Source organism: Podarcis filfolensis (genome assembly GCF_964270895.1).
Source record: "Podarcis filfolensis genome assembly, chromosome: 14".
Taxonomy (NCBI): domain Eukaryota; kingdom Metazoa; phylum Chordata; class Lepidosauria; order Squamata; family Lacertidae; genus Podarcis; species Podarcis filfolensis.
In genome coordinates, this window is record NC_139616.1 from 26,846,167 (window position 1) to 26,870,969 (window position 24,803).

A 24,803-nucleotide genomic window follows, 5' to 3' on the forward strand; every position below is an offset into this window, starting at 1 on the left:
ACGTTTTGTGGTGAATTAGGTACTTGCCCCCACATGCATAAACAAAAATCATGCTTTTTTACTTGCTGAGACTACAGATGAAGTTACGTTAGCATTTGTTTTGTCTGCAAAGCCAGCTGCGGAGAAAAAACACTCACCTGATAGGCAAAGGCTTGTGGTGAATTGTCAATAATAATAGTTTTTGAGAGATCTCTACCAAGGATATTTAAATCCTTTATGTAGTTTCCTTGTACACAAACACAATGCTCACGGAAAAGTCGATGCCTGTATTTGGTTAAAAGAACACATTCAGATTACATGGAGAAAAATGTATATGAAGCAAATGCTGCTTTTTACAAGATTTCCTCCCTTTCATGGGATTTAATGTTAAGAATTGTCTTTTTATTAAATGGTAGTTTTTTGGTGTGTGTGGTGTTATATCTATTTGAAAAATAGATGTTAAAAACACAGCTAAAGGTTGCTTTTTCTTGGCTGAAAAATAGGTTTTTAATTCTCTGCAGTACAATATATTTACCATATATATATATCACGCAAAACCAAACAAGGCCTTGTGTTCTTAATGATTAATTTGACCAGGAGGTGGAGCACCTGTGCTGTTAACTATGGAAGAAAATCAGGCAACGATGAAGTGTTTTTACAATGATCCCATAACATTTGGAGAGAACCCAAAGACAGCCAAGCCTCAACTGCCATCTTTCACGCACAAGTCCACCAGGAGAATTCAGTTGTTGTTCTTATGTTGTTGTAGTTTTCATGTTTGAGCCTAATTTATTTGTACTGATTTAATTTTTACTATAATCTGCCAAAAGAACTTTTGTTATTGTGTGGGATATAAATATTATGAATAAATAAAATAGGATGGCTCATCTTCAGGGTTCCAAACATCCAGTTGTGTCTTCCTTCAGAATAGTACACGCTATCAGGCCAACAGACCCCTCCCCGCAAGTTTCTGTTTTTCTTTCCCAATATTCCAACATTCTGTGGCTCCTGGACACTACTGAGCATGCCCAGCAAACATTTGGGAGTTTTTCTTTTTTGCTTTTAAAAATGTTTTGTACTTCTGCATACCTCGGGGTTCACCCAAGCGTGCCGATACCTCCCTCCTGTTCCTCAGTAGCCCAATTCTGTCTGCACTCAGCCACATGAGTTCACTATTAGAAGGAACAAGTGGGACCTGCAACAAAATGTTGCATCATTAACACGAGTGCTTCTCTTCAGACTTCCAGTCAGTCACATATTTTTCCAGGATACTAGGTGCTGCTAGGGACTCAAGCAAGTCAGTCCACCCCACTCCCCCTTCCTGGCCAACTGAGTATCCTATTTTTCATTTACCAGTACACTCCCTCATATATGTAGGAAGCGCTACCTCATTGGCAGGTAGCCCCATTTTTCTCCCATGTGGACCCTTCAGGTGATGCTGGACTCCAACTCCCAGCACCCCCAGCAGTTAATCAATGGTCAGGGATGATGATGGTGAGGGATGGTGGGAACTGTAACCAGCCACATCCAGAGGGCCCCCACAGATTTCCCACCCCTGCACTAGACCATCTGAGTTGCTACCACATATATGAATAAAATGGATAATCAAATCCTCCAATAGCAAACTCAAGGGGATTGAGTGATGACAGGGAATTGAAGCCAAAATGGGGTCACTGAGAATCAAGAGGAATATTTTAAAATGCTTAGTGATCCCTAAAGTATGCAGAAATACAACACTTTAAAAAACATCCTGTGGCGATCACACAGGGTCCCCGGACGTTTGACAGTCTATTGATCCCTGTGCCACCACTGTGATTGCCTCCTCGCTGCCACCAACCCGTTTCTCTCAGGTACACATGGAGTCCAGACAGTTGTTAACATTAACAAATAATCAATTTATTTTATAAGCATGAACAACAACTTATAAGCATGTTCCTAACAACTTCAAACTGATTATCCCAACTATCTATCTGACTCCACCTAACAGTTCCTCTCACTCTCGCACATTAAAACTAGACCAACCCACAAACTTATCCTCCCTCTTCCTTCTCCAACTCCCCACTGACTTCCAAACAACTCCAACTCTAACTCTAACTCTAACTCCTCCCCTTGGGTTCCCACTGGCCAATCACTTCACACTCATTTAACCCTTTCCTTATGACCCACCTAGGAGGGCAAATGCCACACCCCCCCACCCCGGAACATAAGAGTCCAATGAGAACTGAGCATGCCACCAGTGGCCACTGCAAGCTGCTATGGAACGCTGACGTAATTTGGTAAAGAAAACCAGGAAATTGAAGGCTGGGGTGGGTAGAAATGGAACGAACTGGCCTGCTTGAGCCCCTCAGAACTTGGGGAAGGTATGGCTGGCAGGTGGGAACCCTGAACATGAGCACTCAGTAGGGCCTGAGGAGACACTGCAGCATTTTGTTGCAGGCAGGCACCCATTTGTTGTTGTACTGTTCAACGTTTCCAAGGTTTCAAAACAGCCTGTTGTCAGCGTTTTATCTGTGTTTCCATGTGTATTCAGCTATGATAACTAAAATGCACTCAGGTTCTACATCATAATAGTGTGTGCTGCAATTCTGATTTAAAAAGAAATAACAGCCACCACTTGGTCATCAAGCTTACCTGACCAGTTGCTTTTTGGGGTCTAGTATGTTCAGCAATTTGTCTGCATATACCTTCTTTGAAGCAGTAAAAAGAATGATCTGAAAATGAAGGGAGGACATTGTTATTATCTGTACTACTGCTGAAGGCTAAGATAATCATACAAGATCCAAATTAAGTCCCTTTACCTCGTAGATTTGGGACATACGCTCCAAAAATTCTCTGAAGAATGGTCTTAATCTCACATAAACCTAGAACAAAAAGAAAAAGCAATTTTAAAATACACAGAATACAATAGGGATATTTTGCTTCAAATGGCAGGGGTTTCTGAAACTATAGTTGGTGGACAGCAGTGAAAATTTACAGTAAAATACTTATTATATTCAGTAATTGAAGAAGAAATAGTAATGCTAGAGAGGGTGTAAAATTCTTATTACTGTTTGCTTGTATAATTGGAAAACAAAACAAAACAAAAAACAACCCAGTTATTGTTTGGTTCGTATGTTTGTCCATATGTTTTATGATAAATCAATAAAAATTACTATTACTACAACTCACTCAAAAACTTGTAGCATCATCTCTTGCACTTGATATAATGGCAATTGTACCAGGCAGTATCTTATTTTTATTTTTATTTATAAGAATATTTATAAACCACCAACACATAAAAAGTATCAAAACAGTATACAGTAAAATCATCATAAAAGTTTTAAAATCTTAAAATTATAGAATCATAAAATACAGAACACTTTGTCTCACCAAAACTGTATCAAATTAATTTTCTACAAACAAGTTTTCCGCAGGCAACAAAATACCAGGATTGTAGGTGCCTGGAACAGTGTTCCAAATTACTGAAAGCCTTGGTATGCTATTTCAGCAAGTTCCCCTATACTGAAAGCCTTGGGATGTGGAGAAACTAAAAAAGTATGGGATAACTGGGACAATCAGGAAAGCTTCTCCAGATAAGCACAGTACATAAGGAATAAGGCAGTCCCTTCAGGTAACCTGGTCCCAGGTCATTTAGGTTTATACACCTTTATAATACATTGAGCTTAGTTCAATAATGTACTGGCAGCCAGTGCAGAGCTTTCTTCATCCGTGTAATATGCAGTGTTCCATCAACAATTGGGGTGCAGCATTTTGCACTAGCTATAATTTCTGAACCAACCTCTAGAGCAGCCCCAAACAGAGTGTGTAGTTCAGTCTAGAAGGTGAGCAAGGGCAGTACTACTGTGGCCAAACTATCCCTCCTGACATAAGTGTGTACAGGATGGAAGCCTTAGCTGTACTCTGTAGCTTCCACAAGAATGTTCCTCAGCAAAGATCCCCGTTTAAAGCAGGGATGTGCCACCATTTAGCTCACAAAGGACACATGTGGGTGGTTAGCGGCTGCATGCCTGTGGGCAAGGCTGGTGCTGGCTGGGACTGGAGAAAAGGAGAGCTGAATGAAGTGCACCCCGGGGCCCAAGGGTGCCTTCATTATGTATCTTAGGCGCCAGGCAAACACATCCTCCTTCTCCCAGGCCTTTGGCTAATTAAACAATCTATGGCCTTTAAAACTATATGGGGTGGGAGGTATTGCTTTAGTTTGTTACTATGTTATGTATTTTTGTGCTTTTATATTGTAAATCACCCTGTGGTCCTTAGATGAAGCTAAAAAGCAGCCCATTGCAGTAAATTGGGCTCAATAAATGGAAGAGATACAGAAGCAGATGCTTTGCTGTTCATCTGCTTTGGTGCCTGGGGCAAGCTATGGTGGGAAGGGCCACCTGTTTTGTATGCAGAAGGTCCCAGGTTCAATCCCCAACATCTCCAGGTACAGCTGGGAGAGAAAATACTGAGTTCAGCAGACGAACTGTCTAAGTCTAAGTCAGCTTCCTATGTTCTGGTGTTCCCAAGTTATCCCCAGGCGCCTTCCTCCCTATGTAAACAGCATGCCCCAGTCTGGCAAACAGCTCTTTAGCAGGGTATGGGAAGAGTGACTGTGATGTGGAGGAAGGGATAACTCTCCCTGAATACCTTCCAGTCCATCCAAATTGCGCTCCCCCAGGTGGGTGGGGGATGAAATTCAGCAGTGAGGGTGGACTGAGTGCCCGTGGTGAGTCCACTGAAGGGCATGAGAAGGTTGCTCTCTAGTGAACTAAAGAGAAGTCTTATTCACTGATTAACAATCCCTTCATCAGAACCTTTGCAAGTGCCAATACAAGTTATTAGTACCCAAGCGCATACTGAGTACTGACTCACAGAATCACAGAGTTGGAAGGGACCCCCAAGTGCCATCTAGTCCAACCCCCTGCAATGCAGGAATTGGTTTCCATCCAGAAGAATAAACAATATTTGGCTGCAAAGCGGACAAAGAAGATCTTGGGTTCACATTATTTCCAGTTGGTGTCAATAATTTAAGACAAGCTACCAATATGCCTCCGTCTAAGGGAAAAGCACAAATGCTAAAGGAGTGAGCAAGGCCTTTAAGAAAACCTCAACTCTAGACAGTTGCTATATTTTAGGATATTTAATTCTATAGTATCTTTCAGTGCCCAGCTTGCTTTACAACTCTCAATTTGCCTTCAAAACCACACTGAGAAACAAATTAAGCAGATCACCACTTCCAAAGGACCACACGACAGAGAATTTAAACCCCATACTGCCATCTTGAATCAGTACTGTCACCACAGGCCTTTGCAATCAACAGAAGATGATCATTAAAAAGGGTGGGGAGAGCAAAAGAGTGAACTTGCATGGCCTCAGTCATTCTTTGCACAGTTGAGTAACTACTTGAACCTTCCTTTCTATTATTATTATTAATTAAATTTTTAGTCACCAACTCCAAAGCCTTCTGATGACTTACAATAAAATAGTTTAAAACATCAAATAAGCAAATACAACCTGTAAGATAAATACAGCATAACCAAGTTTTTAACAAAGCAACAAACTAATAACAAAATCCACTCCTCAAGTATGGACACAACCCCCATTAAAATTTAAAAAAATTGAGCTACCCTGGCAGATAGCAGCATTAAGGGCACCAACTGAGAAGAAGATAGTAAACTGCCTGGGAGGAAAGACAGGTATTTGCCTGCTGCTACAAAGACTGGTGCCAGGGGAGCATCTCTGGAGAAAGCACCCCAGAAATGGAGGACAACTACAAAAAAAGTCTCTCTTGTTGCCATTCTGATTTTCAGCAAGATCTTGGAGGAAGTCTTCTGGATGACCAAAGGATCCAGATAAGCTCTAGCTTGGCTGCAGTAATGGACCACATCACTACAACACTTGATCATCATTGTGACCATTTGCACCAAATTAGTTCTAATTAAATTATGTAGCAAATAAAGAGGACTCTGGTCCATAAAAGGCTTTTGATTGTTTTTGCCTTTTGGAGTTTGACTGAATAATGGTTTTTCACAGACTAACAATAATATTATGAAGCTGACACTTCAAACTTCCTTGCCATTTTCACTGGGCCCATATCAAAATAGAAGAAATTACGCTGAAGCGTAATAGGGGCAAACTCTGTTTATCTATAGCCATAGATGGCCGTGACTGCAATTTCAAGCATACCTGGAAACTGGTTTCCCCTCAAAGCAATGAAACGTACATCCAGATGTGAGCATTTGGCTTGAGAGGCAAAATGCTTAAGGGTTAGGACCAGGTCTGGAACATTTACAGCTGCAGTTCTTAACCTGCTTACTCTGGAGGAGCTTTTTATGAGACTGGCAGTGGAATAAGTGGATAAAGGATTACAAAGGTTGAGGAACAGAGGTCACTAAACTCCTAACTAAATGTCCAAGTTTGCAAAAATCAAGTTTTATGGTGCTAGCCCTGTGCTAGGCAGAAAAGGACTGCCAAGAAACCAATCACTCAGTCAATCATTTTATTTGTATGCCGCCTTTCCAAATTTAAAACTATGCTCAAGGCAGCTTACAACATATTAAAAAATTGCATAACTACTAATGTAACAAAAGTAGTTATAAACACTAAACAAAATATCAAAACTATTAAACACTTCCCACATAATTTTTAGGATTTTTATTTTGGATTTTAGAATTTAACAGCAACAGCAACAGCAACAACAACCCCACCCCAAACAACACCCCCTAAACAATAGCCCAGCCCATGAACCAAGGAGGGGTTTGTAAAATTGGAACTCTACATTTATTCCACCCAAGATTCAAATGTGTTGTTGCTCACTTCAGCAATATTTATATAAAGAAACCTCATAAAGTAGTGTTTACTTCTCAGCTGTTCTCAGCAAGATGTAATATTGGCAAGCCACAGAAAAGATGATGATGCTATCAGCCAATTTTCAGCTCTTGCTTTTACTATCCAAAATATTCTAAGGTAACTTCCTATCTAATTAAAGAGGAAGCTGAACATTGGTGTCACTAAACATGATTTCTTCTGGGGAAAGGAAATACCTCATTTTAAGCCTCAGAATTTTGGAAGGTTTTACAGAACAAAAAGACAAAATGGAAGTTTTAAAATTAGGGTAAAATACCTGGACAAGTGTCCATTTAAGGTGCCTGATGTCATTCTCCAAAGATACTACAGAGGAGTCCAATATCGTGCAAATTACATGAAGGGAAGCTGTTGCAACTCCCAGGTACATCACACAATAGGGACCTGAGAACAACAGCCGGGGTGAGTGCAGCATTTTTGGCAGTTGCTGGAACACACCTCCAACTCTTCCTCTTTCCTCTGTTCTTCGCTGACCGAACTGTTGTACACACAGTAGATGGAAGCTAAGAATATGTTGTGAAGCACAACCAACAGCTAGCAATCTGGTAGTCTCCATCAACAAAAGCAACTCCTGCCACACAAGCAGCACCTAACTATGAAGGAAGAGATGGATCTGCACAAGTTATTCCCAGGTCTGTATTTTTAATCCCTTCTGAGCAGAATAGCATGGGTCGATTTTACTCAGGCAAGGCAGAAAAGCAAGTCTGCACTAAGCTCTTCTGTAGTAAAATTATTTAAGCTTCCAGAACTCCTGCCTCCACCTGCTGGCAGGGAGAAAAGCTGCCACGTAGAAAGACAGCTAAGAGGAAGCCTTCTGGCTTCCTCATGCTTGAGCTCTTTACAAATAAATGAAAAGGAAGTGTAAAAGTATGCAAGTGTACAAGGAAGAAGCAGTGTGTCACAATACATCTAATATCTGAGGACGTGCCTGACAAAATTTCAAAGAATGTAATCAATACTGCTTAATTGCCAATGTTCCAGGGTGGCAAGAAGACACCATGTGCATGACAAGTGTTTGCCCATTTAATTTATATAAGCAGTTTTATACTTCACCGGAACGTGGTTTTGATTACCTGGTAAATGACATCTTGGAAAAGGACTGGAAATGTGAGTGCAGCATCTTCCAGTTCATTTAGACTACAGTGGACTAGTGTTTCATCCTATAAAGAATTAAGAAATGAGATGACTTAGAAGGCAGGTAGAAATAAAGTATGCTCGGAAATGAAGCCCTCCCACCTGCAATTTGTACAGCATACATCTCTCTCTCTCTCTCATACACACACACACACCTTTCTATCATAACTAATGCCAATATGTATTCCTTACCAAGTCTAGAACTAAAGAAAATTCTGGTGTGCTTCTCGTTTTCAATGGAAGAGCAGGCTTCCGATTAAGTTGTTCTTCTGTTAGTGGTGGAACATGTTTGATGAAGTAGTACCTAGAAGAAAGGCAAACCAATATACGGTTTGGTAATTTATTATAACTGCTGCTTTACAACTCTTGGGACAAATTTGGAAAGCAGCCCTGGCAGGCTAATGTAATGGACCACCAGGGCAGTAAGAAGACATCTTCAGCAATCCCAGTCCCCACTGGATGCAGGATGGAAATAGACACATAACTAATCTGGGAAGCCCTGGAAAACTTTCCTGTATGATTCAATGGGATGTGGCGTGCGTGTGCAATTGTAATGTTTTGGGATCAAATGAAGGTGTTTTGAGATAAAACCTTTTTATTCACACATCTAAGGACTGCTGATTTTTCTTTTACCAGCAGGTTTTTTTTTGTTTTTTTTTTTTTGAATAAACGTTTTATGTACATACAGGCAGATCCCCATTTACATGGGGGTACATTCCGAGGCATCGCAAGCACCAGCGGGATGATACAAACCCACCTCATTCTACCCCACCCCCTTGCAGTGCCGAAAATTGTGCGCCTGTCAGCAGTCATGCACGTGCTGATCATGCGCAAATGGGGAAGTACCTGTATCTAAGTGGGAGCTGTAAACGTTGCAGCAGCGTGGCATGCTCCTGCTCAGGGTTCTAGACAGCTGAATTGGCTCTCTTCCAAGATATTCTATTCTATTCCATCCCGCCCCCCCAGTCCCCCCCCCAGACATCAATAATTCTGTGACCAGTAAGCATGCAGTCCTCACTGGGTTGTTTTTTTTTCAAATGCCTCCATACATTTTCCTTTTTTCCCCCTTTGCATTTCTGCAAACCATATGGTTCCCTTGAGCACATCAATACCTCTTCCTTGTTTCTCAGCAGCCAAGTTTGAGCCATACACTTGTCAGTGCTCACTAGCTGAGTTTGCTGTTACAGAACGTAATGTATATTTTATTCTTCTTAAACCTTGTAAACTCTGCTGAAATCAATTTTGATGAAGAGCAGTATAAAGAGGGTTCAAATAAATAAATGTTGATTTTACTGCTATGGCTCTACAACTGAGGCTTGTAGAACTGCTGCAGTATTGTGCTCAAAATAAATGTTAAGTACTGCAGTCTTCAACACTGACTCACAAAGCTAACTAAGAGGGCAAAGTATTTTATTTCTCAAAATGTCATTATCTAGAATTACAAAGCGAAATCAAACATGAACACATACGGATCAAAAACTTCCCAGTCTTCCTCATAGGCACCTTCCGCATGAGCTGATGAGTAACCACTGTCCGGAGATACTGGTGCTAATAAACACAAAAGCTCCTCATTAGTTCATCTGAAGAGGGGAGGAAGGCTTCAGTTAGCAGCTAAGTGGAATATTCAATGATCAAAACATTTCTAGTCTCCATTTTTGCCTTGAATTACATTTAATCACATTTTAAGGATTGATTTATTTTTTTAGTCTGTTCTATTTAATCTGTGTAAGCTTCCATCAGTCCTGGTGTGGGGGAGAGGTAGGATATATGTAAAAATGTAATACTACTAAAATAATTAGTGGGAACCTCCCCAGAATGGTCCTACATATAACAGTTTCACCTCTAATAACAGCTTTTATCAATCTATTAAAGTCTTAAATGCTAAGTTTCAAGTGTCAGCTATAATTTCATTTGAATGTTACAACAGAGCATAGTGAATGACACACTGAAACTAGAATGTACAAACGTAAGACAGAAAAAACCACCATCCATTTCTTCAGCTACACTCTCATCCACCAAAGAGTTATTCCTTTTGGTTCTCTTTTCTTTCTTTGGCACTAAGACACTCAATGCAATTACAGTGGTACCTCGGTTTACAAACATCTCAGGTTACAAGCACTTCAGGTTACAAACTCCGCTAACCTGGAAGTGTCACCTTGAGTTGAGAACTTTGCCCCAGGACAAGAACGGAAATTGTGTGCCGGCGGCGCAGCAGCAGCAAGAGGCCCCATTCGCGAAAGCACGCCTCTAGTTAAGAACAGTTTCAGGTTAAGAACGGACCTCCGGAACAAATTAAGTTTGTAACTAGAGGTACCACTGTATTTAGTTCTAAGTTGTGAAACTCCCTCCTCACAGAGGTGCACCTGGCATTATATATCTTTCAGTGAAGGCAGAAGATACACCTCTTTCCCCTGGCTTCTGACATTTGAGATGTACATTTTTAAGACCCACATTTTTTCTGTGATTGTAAGGTGTTTTCAACTGTTTTCAACATGGTGTTTTTATTGTTGTAACCCACCCTGGGACCTTAGTGTGAAGGGTGGATAAATAAGAATGATAGTAACAACAACAACAACAACAACAACAACAACGATTGTTAATTCATGCTCAGGTAAACTAGATTTGCACCATTCCCATTCAAAATTGCAGAGCACTGTTCAACAGAATAAGTCCAGATAAAAGCTTCTCTTCTCCTGCAGTCCATGGCTATAGAAACGCTTGGAGTATGTCAAGGAAGGGAAGTTTAGGACATCATTCTCTCCCAACAAATCATGGAAAGGTAGCCATGCAGACAGCACAACCATGCTGGTCATGGAGAATCCTGTGTCCCTGAACCAGGTTCAGAAGAGGGCGTACCCCCCCTACCCCCCAAAATTAGTCATGTACATAAGATTTAAAAACAACCACACCAAAATATGCCTGGTTCTTACCAGTGAGAGGAGGCAAATCACGATCAGTTACATCCTCTACTTCCTCCAAGCCATTGTTGATCGTTGATCTGACTTGCACTGCTTGGCTAGTATATGATGCTCCATTGGCTGAAGTTGCAGTGCTAGTGATAATCTCATCCACCTGCTCCATATCAAGCTGCTTCACTATTTCTTCAGCTTCAACAGCTTGCCCCGGAGAGTCTGAGCCAGCTGTCCCTGAAATGATGTTTTCGGTTCACAGATTGCTATTGCACTTAGGTAAGAATTAACATTCTTATTTCATTTTTAGCTTCAGAATCTTTAAATATTTTTTTAAAAAAGAGTTATCAAAACACACCTCTCTTTTGCCCAGCATTGAGACAGGAGATTACTTTTTCTAAATTGCTATTTTATTTTTAAGTGTATATAACACATTAAACATGGGTTTGCATAATACTTGCCATTTTTATTTGCTGGTGAGAAAAAATTGAAGACGGGAGAAAATATGGTCCCCAGTAAAGTAGTCCGTGGAGGGCTGCCGGTTGTGGGATTATCTTCCAATTTTCCATTTTGCCTAACATGCTGGTTTGTCATTTCATAATTTCCAGCTTCTAGAATGCAGACACAAAACATTTGACTTGACAGTATTGTACAATGTTCACATTGTTCCTGATGTCATTTTTACTACATAGGCTGGAATGGCCAAGTCACACAGTATCTTCAAGTAAATTTCCAGGGCCAGAACAAGACATTTTGCTGCCTGAGGCAGACTTCTCCTTGCAGCCATACTGGAGGCGAAAGGGGAGCTGGCATTACATCCAAACACAGTCAATACGTATGAGCAGCAATAGCAATATTTCTGTTTCTTATCAGGATTTCAGTAGGCAATATTTTCAATCCATACAAACACATGCTTAGTTCAACAAATACTTATTTCAGGAGTTTAATCCTCTTAAAACTGGAACAAGAGGTTTCTGCGTTTGTTTTACAGTAAAAAAAACAAACAAAAAAACCCCCTGCAATTAAACACCAGAACAGCCACTCAATATCTAGGAAACCCATAAAGAGCTGATGAGATTAAGGCAGATCCTGTGGCCTGCAGTCTTCAAGGCAGTAAAGCAGGCAGCATCACAATTGGTCACCTCTGACTACCAAATCCCTATTAAAGATAGTTATTTGCTCACAACATGTATCCAATAATACACAGTGGCTGCTTGCACCATAATCTATCTGGAATATCAGATAGATACTAAAGTCAGACACCCATCCACCAGCAGACTCTGTCCACTCAGTTGTCAGGGCCTTCTTAAATATGGAAGGGAAAGGGAACTGAAGGGTCAGTTTCCCTCCCACCCAAGGTAAGAACAGCTCAATTTGCATATTATTGCCTAGTGGAGCAGCCAATTCACACAACTATCCTCTCCTTCCTAAGGGAAAATAATACTGTTTTCTTTCTTTTCTTAAGTGATCCATTTGTGTAAAACAAAAATGCAGTTCAGCATGTTAAGCATTAACTGTCCCCAATGCAAACAATATAGCCCATTTCATTGAAGGAGGAAAAGGAGCGGGTGATCCTGCTAACTATGCAGCTACAAGCTATGCAAGAGTGCTCTGCTCCATTGCCAAACATCATTAACCACTACAGTGTAGGTGGGGTGGGGTGGGGTCAGCCAATGTGCTGCCCTCCATATGTTGTTGGACTTCAACTCCTATCAGTTCTAGCCAACATGGCCAATGGTCAAGGACAATGGAGCTGTAGCCCAAGATTTGGAGGGCACCATGTTGGCTACTCTGTCAAGAGGTTTGAGTGGACACACATCACATTTCAAACCCTAGTTCAGTAAGGCAAAACACTCTTTTAGCCTTTGTTTATAACAAAATAAATAATTCTGGATTCTAAGAGAAGTTTAATTAAGGAAGTTCATGGAAATATGGTTTTGTGTTCCCTTCTACCTACAGCAGACCCCCGCCCCCAATGCCCCCCCCCAAATCTTCTCTGGACAATGTTTGATGTTGTGCAGGGGGCTGCTGTGGGGGTGAGAAATCCTCCCGTACCATGCATGGATCCTAAGATGGTAACTAAATGAAAATCACAGCCCATCCCTTCCTTCCATCAGGAGTCCTCCCTGCCCTTCTAATATTGTTCAGGATGGCCAACCAATACTCTGCAGAGGCTACTGTGGGTGGGGGTCACAAGTACCTCAGGGGGGGGGTAAGGGAGGAAAGGAGGGGACTGCAAACTTTTCTTCTGTGAATTTTCTTAAACTCACTTCTCTAATGACCCCAACCATTTTGACATGTCAGATTGGGCTACTGTAAGCATCAAGAAAAAATACTGCAATGTATTTTACACAATAAAGGCACCAAATAAGTTGGTTTTAAATATTTATATGCTGCCTAATAACCAATGTGCACTCCTGGCACTGCAGGCTCAAATTTTCTCTTCCATGAAACCAGGACACAAAATCTTAATTACTTCAATGGTGTAGAAAGACCAAAGGCTTCATAGGAGTCACTTGAGTAGAATATTTACAAACCTCCATTCACTTGACTTTTCCGCCTAACTCGAGAAATCTGTTTGTTAGGTTTTTCTCCTGTTCGAGGAGTGGATGTAATCAAGTTGTCATCTATATCGCGTTCAGTTCTACTCCTCTTTGCAGGATGTTCTCTTTCATCCTTAAAGAATAAACCATAAACAATTTATTATCTAATACGTAGTTTACTAACAAACTTTCTATGCTCTTTTAAAAACTGATCCTCACTTTTATGCTCATGGTGGTGGCACTGTTAGCATCGACCACATTTTCGTTTCCACATCTCTCATTTCATAAGGTTCAGCTCTGACTGTTTTGGCAGAAAATATGTCATAAAAGGCTGAAATAAAGGGGCCCTTCAGTTGAAAGCAAGTGAAAGCTGCATAGGTCCCATCCCCGCCTGGGACAAAAGTGTGGTTGGGTGTGTTGGTTTCTTGTGTGTGCTCAAAGACTCAAGTTGGAACCTTCAAAGTCCAAGCTTTTGGTTTGTTTGTTTTTTAAAAAATATTCCTTGTACTTATACAGCTCTATAGAACAATACAATTATAGAAATTGTTACACTATAGGAGGGAAGGGAGAAATAGAAGGCTCAAACTTCTTTCTTTTCAACACTTGTATTCTAAGATTATAATACCTGTATGAGGACTGGCTGCTTTTTTACCTATATTTGAGGTACTAAAAATTCTCTAACAACCTAAAATGTTGCCTTTAAAAGTCTCTCAAAAACACTGCTTGGAGCTTTGTGGAAAGTTATTACTGGGAAACACATGGCTCTACTAAAGTATGAGCTTTTTACAAAATGTCCTGCATTCTTGTGTGAAACAAGAATAGGGTGGATGAGGAACTTTCTCTCTTGAGATAATCCCAATTAAAGTCTGCTCCATTGTCACCAACCTGAATGATGGAAATTTCCCAGGAAGTTTCCATTCTTATCACTGAGAAGACATGCTGAATCACTTTTCCAGCACCCTGGGAGGAATTCATCTGCACACTCTTCTTATTGTTTCATCAACAAAATGACCTCTTCTCTTCTCCCACTGTGTGCTGTTCTGGGAGTTCCCTCCAGAGAAGATTGGGGGAGGGGCAGGCAGGACAGGAGGGAAGCCCCTTCCTGCTAGCATTTGCATTGGGAGTTGCCTGCCCTTGCATTACATCATTCCTACACCAGCTACATTGATGTTTATTTCCAGGTTCAATTTAATGTGCTGGCATTGATCCTTAAATCCCTAAAACATTTGGAGCCATGTTAGATGAAGGTCTGACAGCTCTCATAATAACCTACTTGAGATTAGCTTTATGAAATAGTAAGGACAGAGCCTTTTCAGTAGTGGCCCCATGTTTTTGTAATTCCCTTCATAGGGAACTTTACCAAGTCTGCTTTCTTGCTATCTTTAGGATTGCTTCCCCACTTGCTTAGCTCAGTAGCCTTGCAGCTTCAGGCCACTCACTGCTTCTTATTTTGCATGGGAAGCTCGCCCCCCGCCCCCACAAAGTGAACTAGAATTCTAAGGCCATGCTAGCTTTGCTGTGCCAATCCCCTTGAGAAATCTCTATCCCTTCATAAAGTGGCAGTCTAGCTATCCCTAATATGAGCACTAGATGCCCCAGCCAACACAACTGGTAGGGCCACTACACACACAGGCCTTAGTGGACGTGTTAAGATCTATTCTGTAAGGTCCAGTTTTTATTCTGGCATTATGTTTACAATTTTGGTTCCAAGGGACCAACATTTATACAGGTATAAAAGAGAATTCCTGGATGCCAAGATCCAAGTTTAGGGCAAGTACTCTTTGGTGAGAGAACCCTAACAGAGATTTGAAATCATAAAACATGCAGCAAAGTAAAGTGTGGAAATACAGGCTGTAGAACATTAAAATGTGCCAGTTAAAGTGAGTATCAAAATGTCCCCTTAAAAGGCTTCTTTCCAAAGTTTCCCACTGGCATACAAAAACACCACACATTTGGTAAGTTAAAAACGGCTTACTTATAAATGCTCCAAATGTCAGATTCATGTGCTTTCCCATACAGAATTCATAAAAAGTCACAGGAAGTAAAATTTAGCTTAGTTACAGAGTGGTGAAAGTTCCTTGGTTACTGGTATAGGAAATCAAGAGTGACTTGTGAGATCCATGCAGTCTGAGCTGGAGCAACCAACTCAAAACTCTTCACATGGGAGCTTCTCAGGTAGACCCTTCCAAGTTGTGCGAAGCTGGGCAGGACAACTTGCTCTATGGTCTTAAGCATGTTGGTTATGTGAGGCTGCTTATTCCACATACAACCAATGTGTTAACATTTCTTTTTATTGTGAATTTTTGTGGTTTTAAAACTTTTTTGTGTAAATCTCTTTTGGGAAGACTGTGGTGATAAATATTCCATAGATTAGCATGATCAAAATATTTGAAGCTTACCTTTGGGGTGCTTCCTTTAATAAACTTTTTGATTGAAGATAATAAGCCTGTTTCATTTTTCTGAGGTTTTCCTCCCCCAACAGGTAAGCTCTCTTCTACATCTGAGTACTTTCTCTTCACCCTCAGTGCACGCTGCGTGTGATTTTGATTTGACTGCTGAGAAGCTTTCCGCGTTCTCAGCCTCATTTTGTTGGTATCACATGTAAAACTGTAAGAGAACAAGCACATAACATTAACTAAAGCCCAAGAAGTACTAATCATCTATGGTTTTATAGCACTTTCAATAATTAATCCAAAGCTGGGGTAACTGTTTTTCTTTTTTAACTAAGTATTTTATTTATTTAAAATAAATAAATGAAAAGCCACATGCACAACTGGTTTCTAGCTCCCTAAACTGCTAAGGCTGGCATGTAGGAATTTGAAAATTCAGCCATTCCTGGCTAAAGAACATATGTTCGAGTCTCCTACACACTATTTGATCAAGATCAAGACATGAGAACTTGAGGGGTCAGGTACCCATCTCATTATTCAGGTGAGCCATATTTTCACAGGGGACATTAGCACATGCTCAGGATATTTGCAACATTTCTATCCAGAATCTCAACATGCCTTTCAGCAGGATTCTTCATGGATGCTGCTCTGGAGTAGGTCTTCTAGCAAGAAAGGGGCAGCCATTCAGCACTGAGAAATCTAAAGGATGCAGTTTGTGATTCTACTCTCACAAAAGAAAAACCTGCCCCATACTTTGGGCATAGGGCCTGTCTGACTCCCAGAGATCAGTATACCTAACAGTTGTAGAAAATTTTATGGGTTTCTAAAGAAGAAGTTAAAGCATCATCTCCCCATTGCCATGACAAGTTAGCCACTGAAGAAAACAAGGCAGGCTCCTTCCTGCAACTTTTCTGCCCTGACCTGGAACAGGGTCATTGGTCTTACTGGCTCTTTTCCCTGAAAATAAGTTCAGCATGACCAAGAGATGGAAGTACGGAACTGAATAAAAAATTATTTTCTCTCATTTATATGGATTAGGACGCATATTGACCAGCCCAGTCTATCCCAGCAGAGCACAAAGAAAAATATCACTGTGCAAATTAAGGTGTAAAACAGCCATGTCCTAATCACATTCTAAATGAACACTTATGTTTGAGAGGGCAAATGGAATATGTTACTTTGTATATCCATATTCGCAAAAGGGTAATTCAGTGACTGGCACCTGAACACACACCATATCAATTTCCAGCTCTCCTACACACTTCCTGCATGGCTAGAGGCAAGCCACAACCTGTCAGATCCTCTGCTTACCATCTGGGGAACAAGTATGTTTGTGTGGCCCACCAGAGGGAGGGAGAGGAAGTGAGCTTTCACTAATGTTTGTAAGCTGCTAACAAACAACAATGAGGAGGGAGACAAGTCTGCTAAACTCCAAGTGCTCTGTGCGAAAGGTATCTAACTTTGCCAAAGTTAACAAACCAGTAAAAATATTACATCATGAAAACAGTATGCTTAGGTAAATGGGCTTCCATTTGTCAGTGTTGATAACTTCAACTTCTACATTTATAAAACACAGGACTACTCTGTGAACTGATTTTCTCTAACAATTGTGGTTGTTGTTTAGTCGTGTCCGACTCTTCGTGTCTCTAACAATAAAAAGCCTTAATTAGGTATAATGTCAATAAAACTGCTAAGAATCACCACCCATAAACAGAGCTGTGAAATCTTAACCAGGTAAAATGAAACACGAAGGTGTAGTCTTGCCTTAATTGTTACTTTCCATTTGAAGTAGCTAAGATAAGGAGCATACAGTTTCATGCTGAAACTCTTTAATTTTAAGTTAATTTAAAAGAAGCAGTTATTGCATGTGTATGGTGAGGGGGCGTTAGGGGAGGAGTAGTACATTGTGCTCTTTCTGCGGTAGTTTGTCCATGTTTGGTCCTCACCCTGCACTCAGCTCTCACCAAGGTGGTGCCAAACGTATTGCTCTGCTTTCCTTTGGACCACATCAGCAAGCTAGAGAGGGGGTTCTTATCATCTGGGCCCAGGACCTCCATACACACTACCCAGGCTTGTGCCCTGGGGAGGTCACTTCAGTGCTCCTAGCACAGTGGTTTGATTTCACTCTCAGAGGCGTTCTCCATTGTCTCTCAACAACAGAGTGCATTACCCAATTATAAAATGTGCCTTGGGAATTTTGTTAGGATATTATTAACAGGGCAAGATCCAAAAAATGCCAAGTGTTTTAATGTCCCACTGGTTTCAACAGGACAGTGTTATCCAAAACAATTCCATTGGAATTAATGAGGCTTCCAGGTGTTTGTTGGAATGTATCCTTAGTTTGGGGAAACCTGAGGGGAAACATATTACCAGTCCTCTATCCAAAAGGTGTGAAAGGGAACACTGCACTTCTTTACAGAAAGCGATAGAAGGCAGGCTGCAAACGTGCACAGAGTAAATGTTTTTGAATGGGAGATTAGGTGTCTATATTGAGAGAGCATGAGCGTTATCCTCTAAGCTGGAGTTCATTTAACTGGGCCGACTGCTAGTGCCAGAGAGTCTTTGGCTTACTTCACATCCTGGCTATCAAACCTCAGTTATAAATATCCTTAATGGACTTAGCAACAGGTACCTACAATCCTCTTGATGACAGAAGTTTGTTTTCCCATTACCTGATGCACCCAGAACACAAGTGCTGCTTTGACTTGAATTGCACAAACAAAACACAGAAGAATCAGCACAACATTAAATATTTGTGCTAAAGGAACACGTTCACTCAATTCAGACATTTACTGGTAGCCCACCACGCTGAAGGCGATTGATTCCTCACAGAAGTTTTATGCCTTTAACAGTTATATGACGGGCAGAAATTCAACTGGTGCAGCATTCCCTTCCACAGCAATGCATATATAGCACTAGTTAAAGGCTGATAAGCCTGAAATTCTAATGGGAAACACAAGACAAAGAACTGCCTGATCTGAGAAGGTACCTCATGCTCTCTTCCTATGAGACACAGTAGTGAAGTGCGTGCAGTGAATTCCAGGTTCTATCAGATCTGAGCTGCTTTCCATAATTAGACACGAGGCTTCCTTTCTGGCTTGCCAAAAGTTTGGAGCAGCGCAATAGCAACCAACAAAGAATGTTGCTACCTGTACAACTCTAAGAAATGCTAGAAAATCAGATAATAGTGACAGAGGGCAGTAAAGAGAGCTGCAGCAGGATTGGGAAATGTGTAAAATATTTTTCCCATATAATGAAAGACATAGAGAACTACTGTATTTACTCGAATCTAACGATCACCTTTTGGGGCCAAATTACGTGGTGAAAATTAAGGTGCGCATTAGATTCGATGGAACATTTACATTCACCAGCAAACACTTTTTTTGGTTTCAAGGTTCTGAAAATTGAGATGTGCATTGAATTCAATGGCATATTAGACTCGAGTAAATACAGTATTATTTGTTATATACAACTGTGAAATTCCCTTCCTATAAAGAGTATGAACACCTTTCAGAAACATATCCTTTTCAACAGGCTATAAGATTGGACCCAAACTAGTAAAAATACCTTTTCTAACATCTCCTTCCATAACATTACAAGAAAAGTTTGCAGTTTGTGTCTCACAAACACTGAGCAGAGTTCTAAGAGGCCGATCAATCAGCAGGAGTTCGGAAGTCGTGTTGTAATTGGCAGCTGTTGCTGCCTGTCACTCTAGAATTGTGTATTTAGATGTGTGGAGGCTGGAATTGGGAGGCATGAAGCAATGTTTCTATGAATATGCCAAGTCACACAAAGCTGATCCCTAAAACATGACACTCGATGAATTTTGACAGATGCTACAGGTACATCAGTGGCAGGATAGAGTCAAACTGCCTGCTTTTCCTAAGAACATGGGTTTGAGTTGGAAGGGCAAATATAGTCCCAACTGGAGCTCCATCTAAGACTGCCTGTGATATATCAAGAAGTGTGGTGTGGTTTCTGCTTGAAGTGGAAATAGCTACACCTCCAGTTTAACACCACACATATTTCACTGTAAGCTTCACTCACTTTCACAACACAGAAACACAGCAACAACTGCCCATATGCCAATTCATGTCTAAGTCCAGACCTGGCCAATGAAAGGATGCGCTGAAGCTGCATCAAATTGAAAAGAACAGGGCTTCAAGCATTAATCATTTCAATTGAACATTCATCAACCAATGAAGGGAGCAGGAGGGCTTTAAATTGTTGGTGCAAGACTGAATGACATTTTAAAAACCAAATCCGTTTTGACTTTTTTTATTTAAAACGAGTGCGACATAGCATTTTCTACTAGTGATGATGAAAAAGCTGTTAATTAAACTCTAATTTATCTATATTTCCTTCAATATCCACAAAAACACTATTTGTAATATCCAAATGTAAATAGATTTAATCCATCTATTGACATTAAGATGATTAGACAATTAAAAACTTTGGACAGCAGCAAGTATGATTCCACAAAAAAGAAACGGGTTGAGATGAGCTTTACATTATCATATTCTTATACACTTCCCCCCTCCCCCACCAAGAATTTTAAGATCCTGCACTGACAATTCACAAAACTTTGTTAAGTTGCAATGCCTAAGTCCAATGAACTCAGCAGGGCTTCCTTTTGAATAGTTATGTGCAAGACTGAACTGTTAGTGGCTTATAGGTTTCAGCAAAACCTGTGCAGTTCCTGTTGGGATTCTGGAATGAAACAGCTGCTCCTGGAGACATTAAGCTCTCTGGATTTATAATCCATAGCACTGGACATGCAGAAGCCTATTTTTGGAAGTAATTTTCCTCTTGTTTCAAAGCTGATGTAGTATAGCCAGACTGCTAAAAACTTCCTGAATGTGCCCTTTAGGTTTTTCATGGGAAGTCATGACCCTAAATAATAATTTTATTGGCATCTTTAATTGCTTACCTCAGGCATGTTTGTAATTTTAAGCAAAACAAAGTAATTATAAGACTTAACTGGCTTGATTTTTGTGGTTCCCAGGCATTTATTCTTACACTATAAGCTTTATCAGTCAGCAATTATTTCTGCCTACTATTTAACACTTCGTAGGCTAACAAGTAAGGACTAACTGGCATACTACACAACACACAAGTAGGAAGAGTCCTGAAATGGTATGGGAGCCAGTGAAAAGTTATCTTAGGCATGGACTTGCTGCTGTCTGAATTGCAGCATCTTTATGGAATGAATGCAAGAATCACTGTGCTGGGTTTTGTTAATGGTCAGGGGTACCTTTACCTTTTAATGAAGAATTAGAGAAAAAATGTTTTTAAAGGGTTTTGGGGTACTATTGACCTCTAAAACAGTTTGTAGTGATATTAAGGGAAGTGAAATGTCTACTATGAAAATGGACAAAATATTCTATTTTCACCCTTTGTGTAACTTTCTCACAAATCACTTTCTTACAAGAACCACTTCTGGTCTAAGATCTACAGAGATGAGAAATATCTAAAATATTAAACATAATTTTGTGGAGTTCTTTTGACCCTGGCAACTTATGTGTATAGTGTTTCAGTATTATCAGTCTGAATTCTCTATGGTAAGCAGAAGTGACCCCCAAAGCTGTAAGAATAAGGCATACTTTTCTTTAACTAGGCGCTCTCTCTCTCTCTCTCTCTCTCTCTCTGTGTGTGTGTGTGTGTGTGTGTGTGTGTGTAAGAACCACACGGCAATTTATAGCTTATTTTGGTTGAGGAATATGTAGAGAATGAAGTTGCAGAAGAACAGCACAAAAGTGTTTTCATTTTTTGTATCATTGTTGGGATATTTATTTATATAACCTCCAAACACTAACCAGTAGTTAATGTCTAGCCCACTGTGCAAGTATAAAAAATAAGTCTAGTCTATTGTGACCGACCAGAATGTTAAAAATAATTTCCTTACTCCAAAGAGATGAAAACCTGTCCAACTCATTCAAGTCTCATTCTGTGATGTTGTCGTCTGTTACCATCAACTGGAAGTCTAAATAACCTCTAAAATTTAACAAAGGCACTCGTATCTTTTTTGAAGATTTGCTTATGCCCAGAGTGCCTACTACTGGAGGCAGGCATTTGTTCTTCCCATGCAGCAGCAGCAGCAGCAGCAGCAGCAGCAGCAGCAGCAGCAGCAGCACACTGAATGGAGAAAAATAAAACAGGCAGCAGCACCTGTTAAATGGCAGCATTTTGGGGAAAAGACAATGCAGAGTGTTGTGGCAACTTAAAGGCTTAACAGTTTTATTATTATATAAGCTTCCATGGGCTGCAGCCCATTTCCATCAGATACAAAAACTGTTCTCTTTTAATATTGTACACATATATACAGAGGGGGAAATTATAAACAGTAGGGCCTTGAAATGCAGGAAGGCTATCACATATCTCTGCAAAGCTAAAATGTATGAGACACACACACACACACACACACACACACTTCACAACAGGAGTAGTTTAAATAGTAACCAATTGAAAAGCTACAGACACTACCCCCCCCAAAGGGTAGTGAAGCATCATAGAATTGTAGAGTTGAAAAGAACCCACTGCAATACAAGAATCTCAGCTAGCTCATACATGACAGAGGACCATCCAACCTCCAAGGAAAGGGAGTCCACCGCCTCTCAGGGGCATCTGTTCCACTGTCAAACAGCTCTTACTGCCGGAAAATTCTTCCTGATGTTCAGCCACCTCTGATTCCCCTGGCTTTCCACCCACTTTTAAATAATATTAGTCATCTGTATGATGTGGCGGGGTGGAGAGCCAGGGGTCTTTAGATGTTATTATTTATTAAATTTATTAATCATTTTCAAACATGACCAAAAAAACCACAAAAAGTATTCTAAGCAAAAAAAAAACAACACATACATTAAAACCAGATATATATTTTTAAAAAAACTTGTCTAAAAGATAATTTTATTTTTTTAAAGCTAGATTAAAACATTCCACTATGCAACAAGGCCATAGATAATTAAAAGCCAAAGGCCTGGTGGAAAAAGTTTGCATTTCCTTAACAATATGCTCACCCATGCAAAAAGACCTGGTGTCTAAAGCCAATTAATCTTAAGTAATCCATCAGATTCTACATCAATCTTGCCTCCACCTTCTCCCCAAAAGAAAACAGTCTGCAAAGTTCTAAAAGTAGCATGACTTGTGGGGAAAACTGAGTGGAAACTAAAAAATGTAATTCATCAGAGACAAATGCAAAGCTCTGCACATAGTGAAGCAAACATATATTCACAAACAGTAATAAGATGGGAGATACAGTCTTACCTTGTGTTGTGTCCATTTCATGTTGCGTCTTTTTGCGTTACATCCCGCGGCAACCCAGAAGTACCGGAACAGGTTACTTCTGGGTTTCGCCATTCACGCATGCGCAGAAGCACCAAATTGTGCTTCGTGCATGTGCAGAAGCACCATATTGCGCCACGTGCCTGTGCAGATGCAGCACTTCGAGTTGTGGTCATTTCACATTATGGACAGGCCTCTGGAACGGATCCCGTCCATAACACGAGATACCACTGTACCGCTTGGAAACAGCACATATGAAAACGCTGCAAAAGGCCTACTGTGATTTTAGGCTGCATTAATCGAACCACAGTTTCCAAATAACAAGAAGCAACAGTTCTACTTTATTCTGCATTATTCACACCTCATCTGGAATTTTATGTCCATTTCTGGGCACTTTAAAAAGGGGTGTGGTACACTGGATTGGACTTTCAGGGCTGCTGTCATTTTGTTGTACGGAATTCATGTTGGCCTGTTTTGATATTACTGCTTAACTTTGATTTTATGTCTTTCTACTATGGGATCTTTCAGCAAAGGCAGACTATAAAAATGGCAAATTAAAAAAAACCATCAAACACGTTTCCAATCTATGCCTAATCATCAACTTTTTAGATGACTTTGACCAAGCCAAATAAATTATACTCCGTTCAAACAATATTTTAAATGTTAAATGGGATTACTAATTACCTGTCTCATATGACTCAGTGGCAATGTTCATAAGGCTATAACCATGGTCTAGCACACGTTTGGGGAACCTAAGGTTTAGGTGCAAAATGGAGCCCCCTCTATCGAGTCTCTGGCCACACCCCTTCTTCTCAAGCCACACCTCTCACAAGCCCTATTTCTGTAGTCTCCTCAAGTGTTTGATTGGCTGGAATGTGTCCTTGAACTGCGATTGCATGGATGAAAATATGTGAAGGGGTGGGAAGAGACACTTGTAGAAACGACTTTGTATGGCTGGAATGTAGCCTACTCTACAAAGGAAAGAGTAGCATCCTTTGCCCCACCTACTTTTGCCTCTGGCATCCAGACCCTACAATTTTTTCCACAAGAGAATGTGGCCCTCAGGCTGAAAAAGCCTCCCCGCCCCTGCTTTAGCATGATGTGCACAAGATGGAACAATCCCAACAGTGGCATCATCAGCCCACATGGCCTGGAAAATTACTCAGACTGCATTTTGCTTCACTCTCCCTGAATCTTATGACAATAAACTCTGGTTAGCTTAACAAGACAACTTCATAACCCATGGTTTGGAATTAGCTTGTTCTAAAACTGGCAGGAGCTTGCTATAAAACATAAGCCAAACAACAAGAAGCTGAGATTCAGGGACAGTGAAACAAAACAGTCAAAATTGTTTTCCATGCTGTGATAAGGCAGCAGAAAGGAGAGAGCGATGCAGAAGGCCGAGGTTCATCCCAGCTCATGCACATCATGGTAAACCACAGTTAAGTGCAGGAGTTGCCAACAATTTTGAACTCACATGCACCAGTAAGTGGTCAGTGAATATGTACAAGGAGGGTAGGGTTAGCTCTTCCCTCCTTGTGCTGCCCTCCTTATCATAATAATGCACCCCCACAGTCTGACACACAGCTATTTGGGAGCTAGCGCAGGCTGGCTTACACACGTAGGATGGTGTCTGGGGGTGAGCCTCTGCCAGAAGCTGCTCTAGGAGAGTCAAACATTCAAGGAACTAGGGAAAATGACTGGGTCTTCAGCAGTGTGTA

The 24,803-nt window shown here is 40.6% G+C and overlaps 1 protein-coding gene across 2 annotated transcripts in view; it reads right to left on the reverse strand.

The window, feature by feature from the left end:
• Positions 1-24,803, reverse strand: part of CTDSPL2 (CTD small phosphatase like 2) — a 39,760-nt gene that overhangs the window by 5,018 nt on the left and 9,939 nt on the right. For both annotated transcript variants that reach the window (XM_083586779.1, XM_083586780.1), the window contains 10 exons: positions 15,811-16,018; positions 13,406-13,544; positions 11,330-11,479; positions 10,890-11,105; positions 9,429-9,507; positions 8,152-8,263; positions 7,899-7,985; positions 2,778-2,840; positions 2,611-2,690; positions 138-264 (listed from right to left, as the gene is read on the reverse strand). In XM_083586779.1, the coding sequence (XP_083442905.1) occupies positions 138-264; positions 2,611-2,690; positions 2,778-2,840; positions 7,899-7,985; positions 8,152-8,263; positions 9,429-9,507; positions 10,890-11,105; positions 11,330-11,479; positions 13,406-13,544; positions 15,811-15,996 (1,239 nt within the window). In that variant the 5' untranslated portion in view covers positions 15,997-16,018. The remainder of the gene's footprint in view (positions 1-137; positions 265-2,610; positions 2,691-2,777; positions 2,841-7,898; positions 7,986-8,151; positions 8,264-9,428; positions 9,508-10,889; positions 11,106-11,329; positions 11,480-13,405; positions 13,545-15,810; positions 16,019-24,803) is intronic.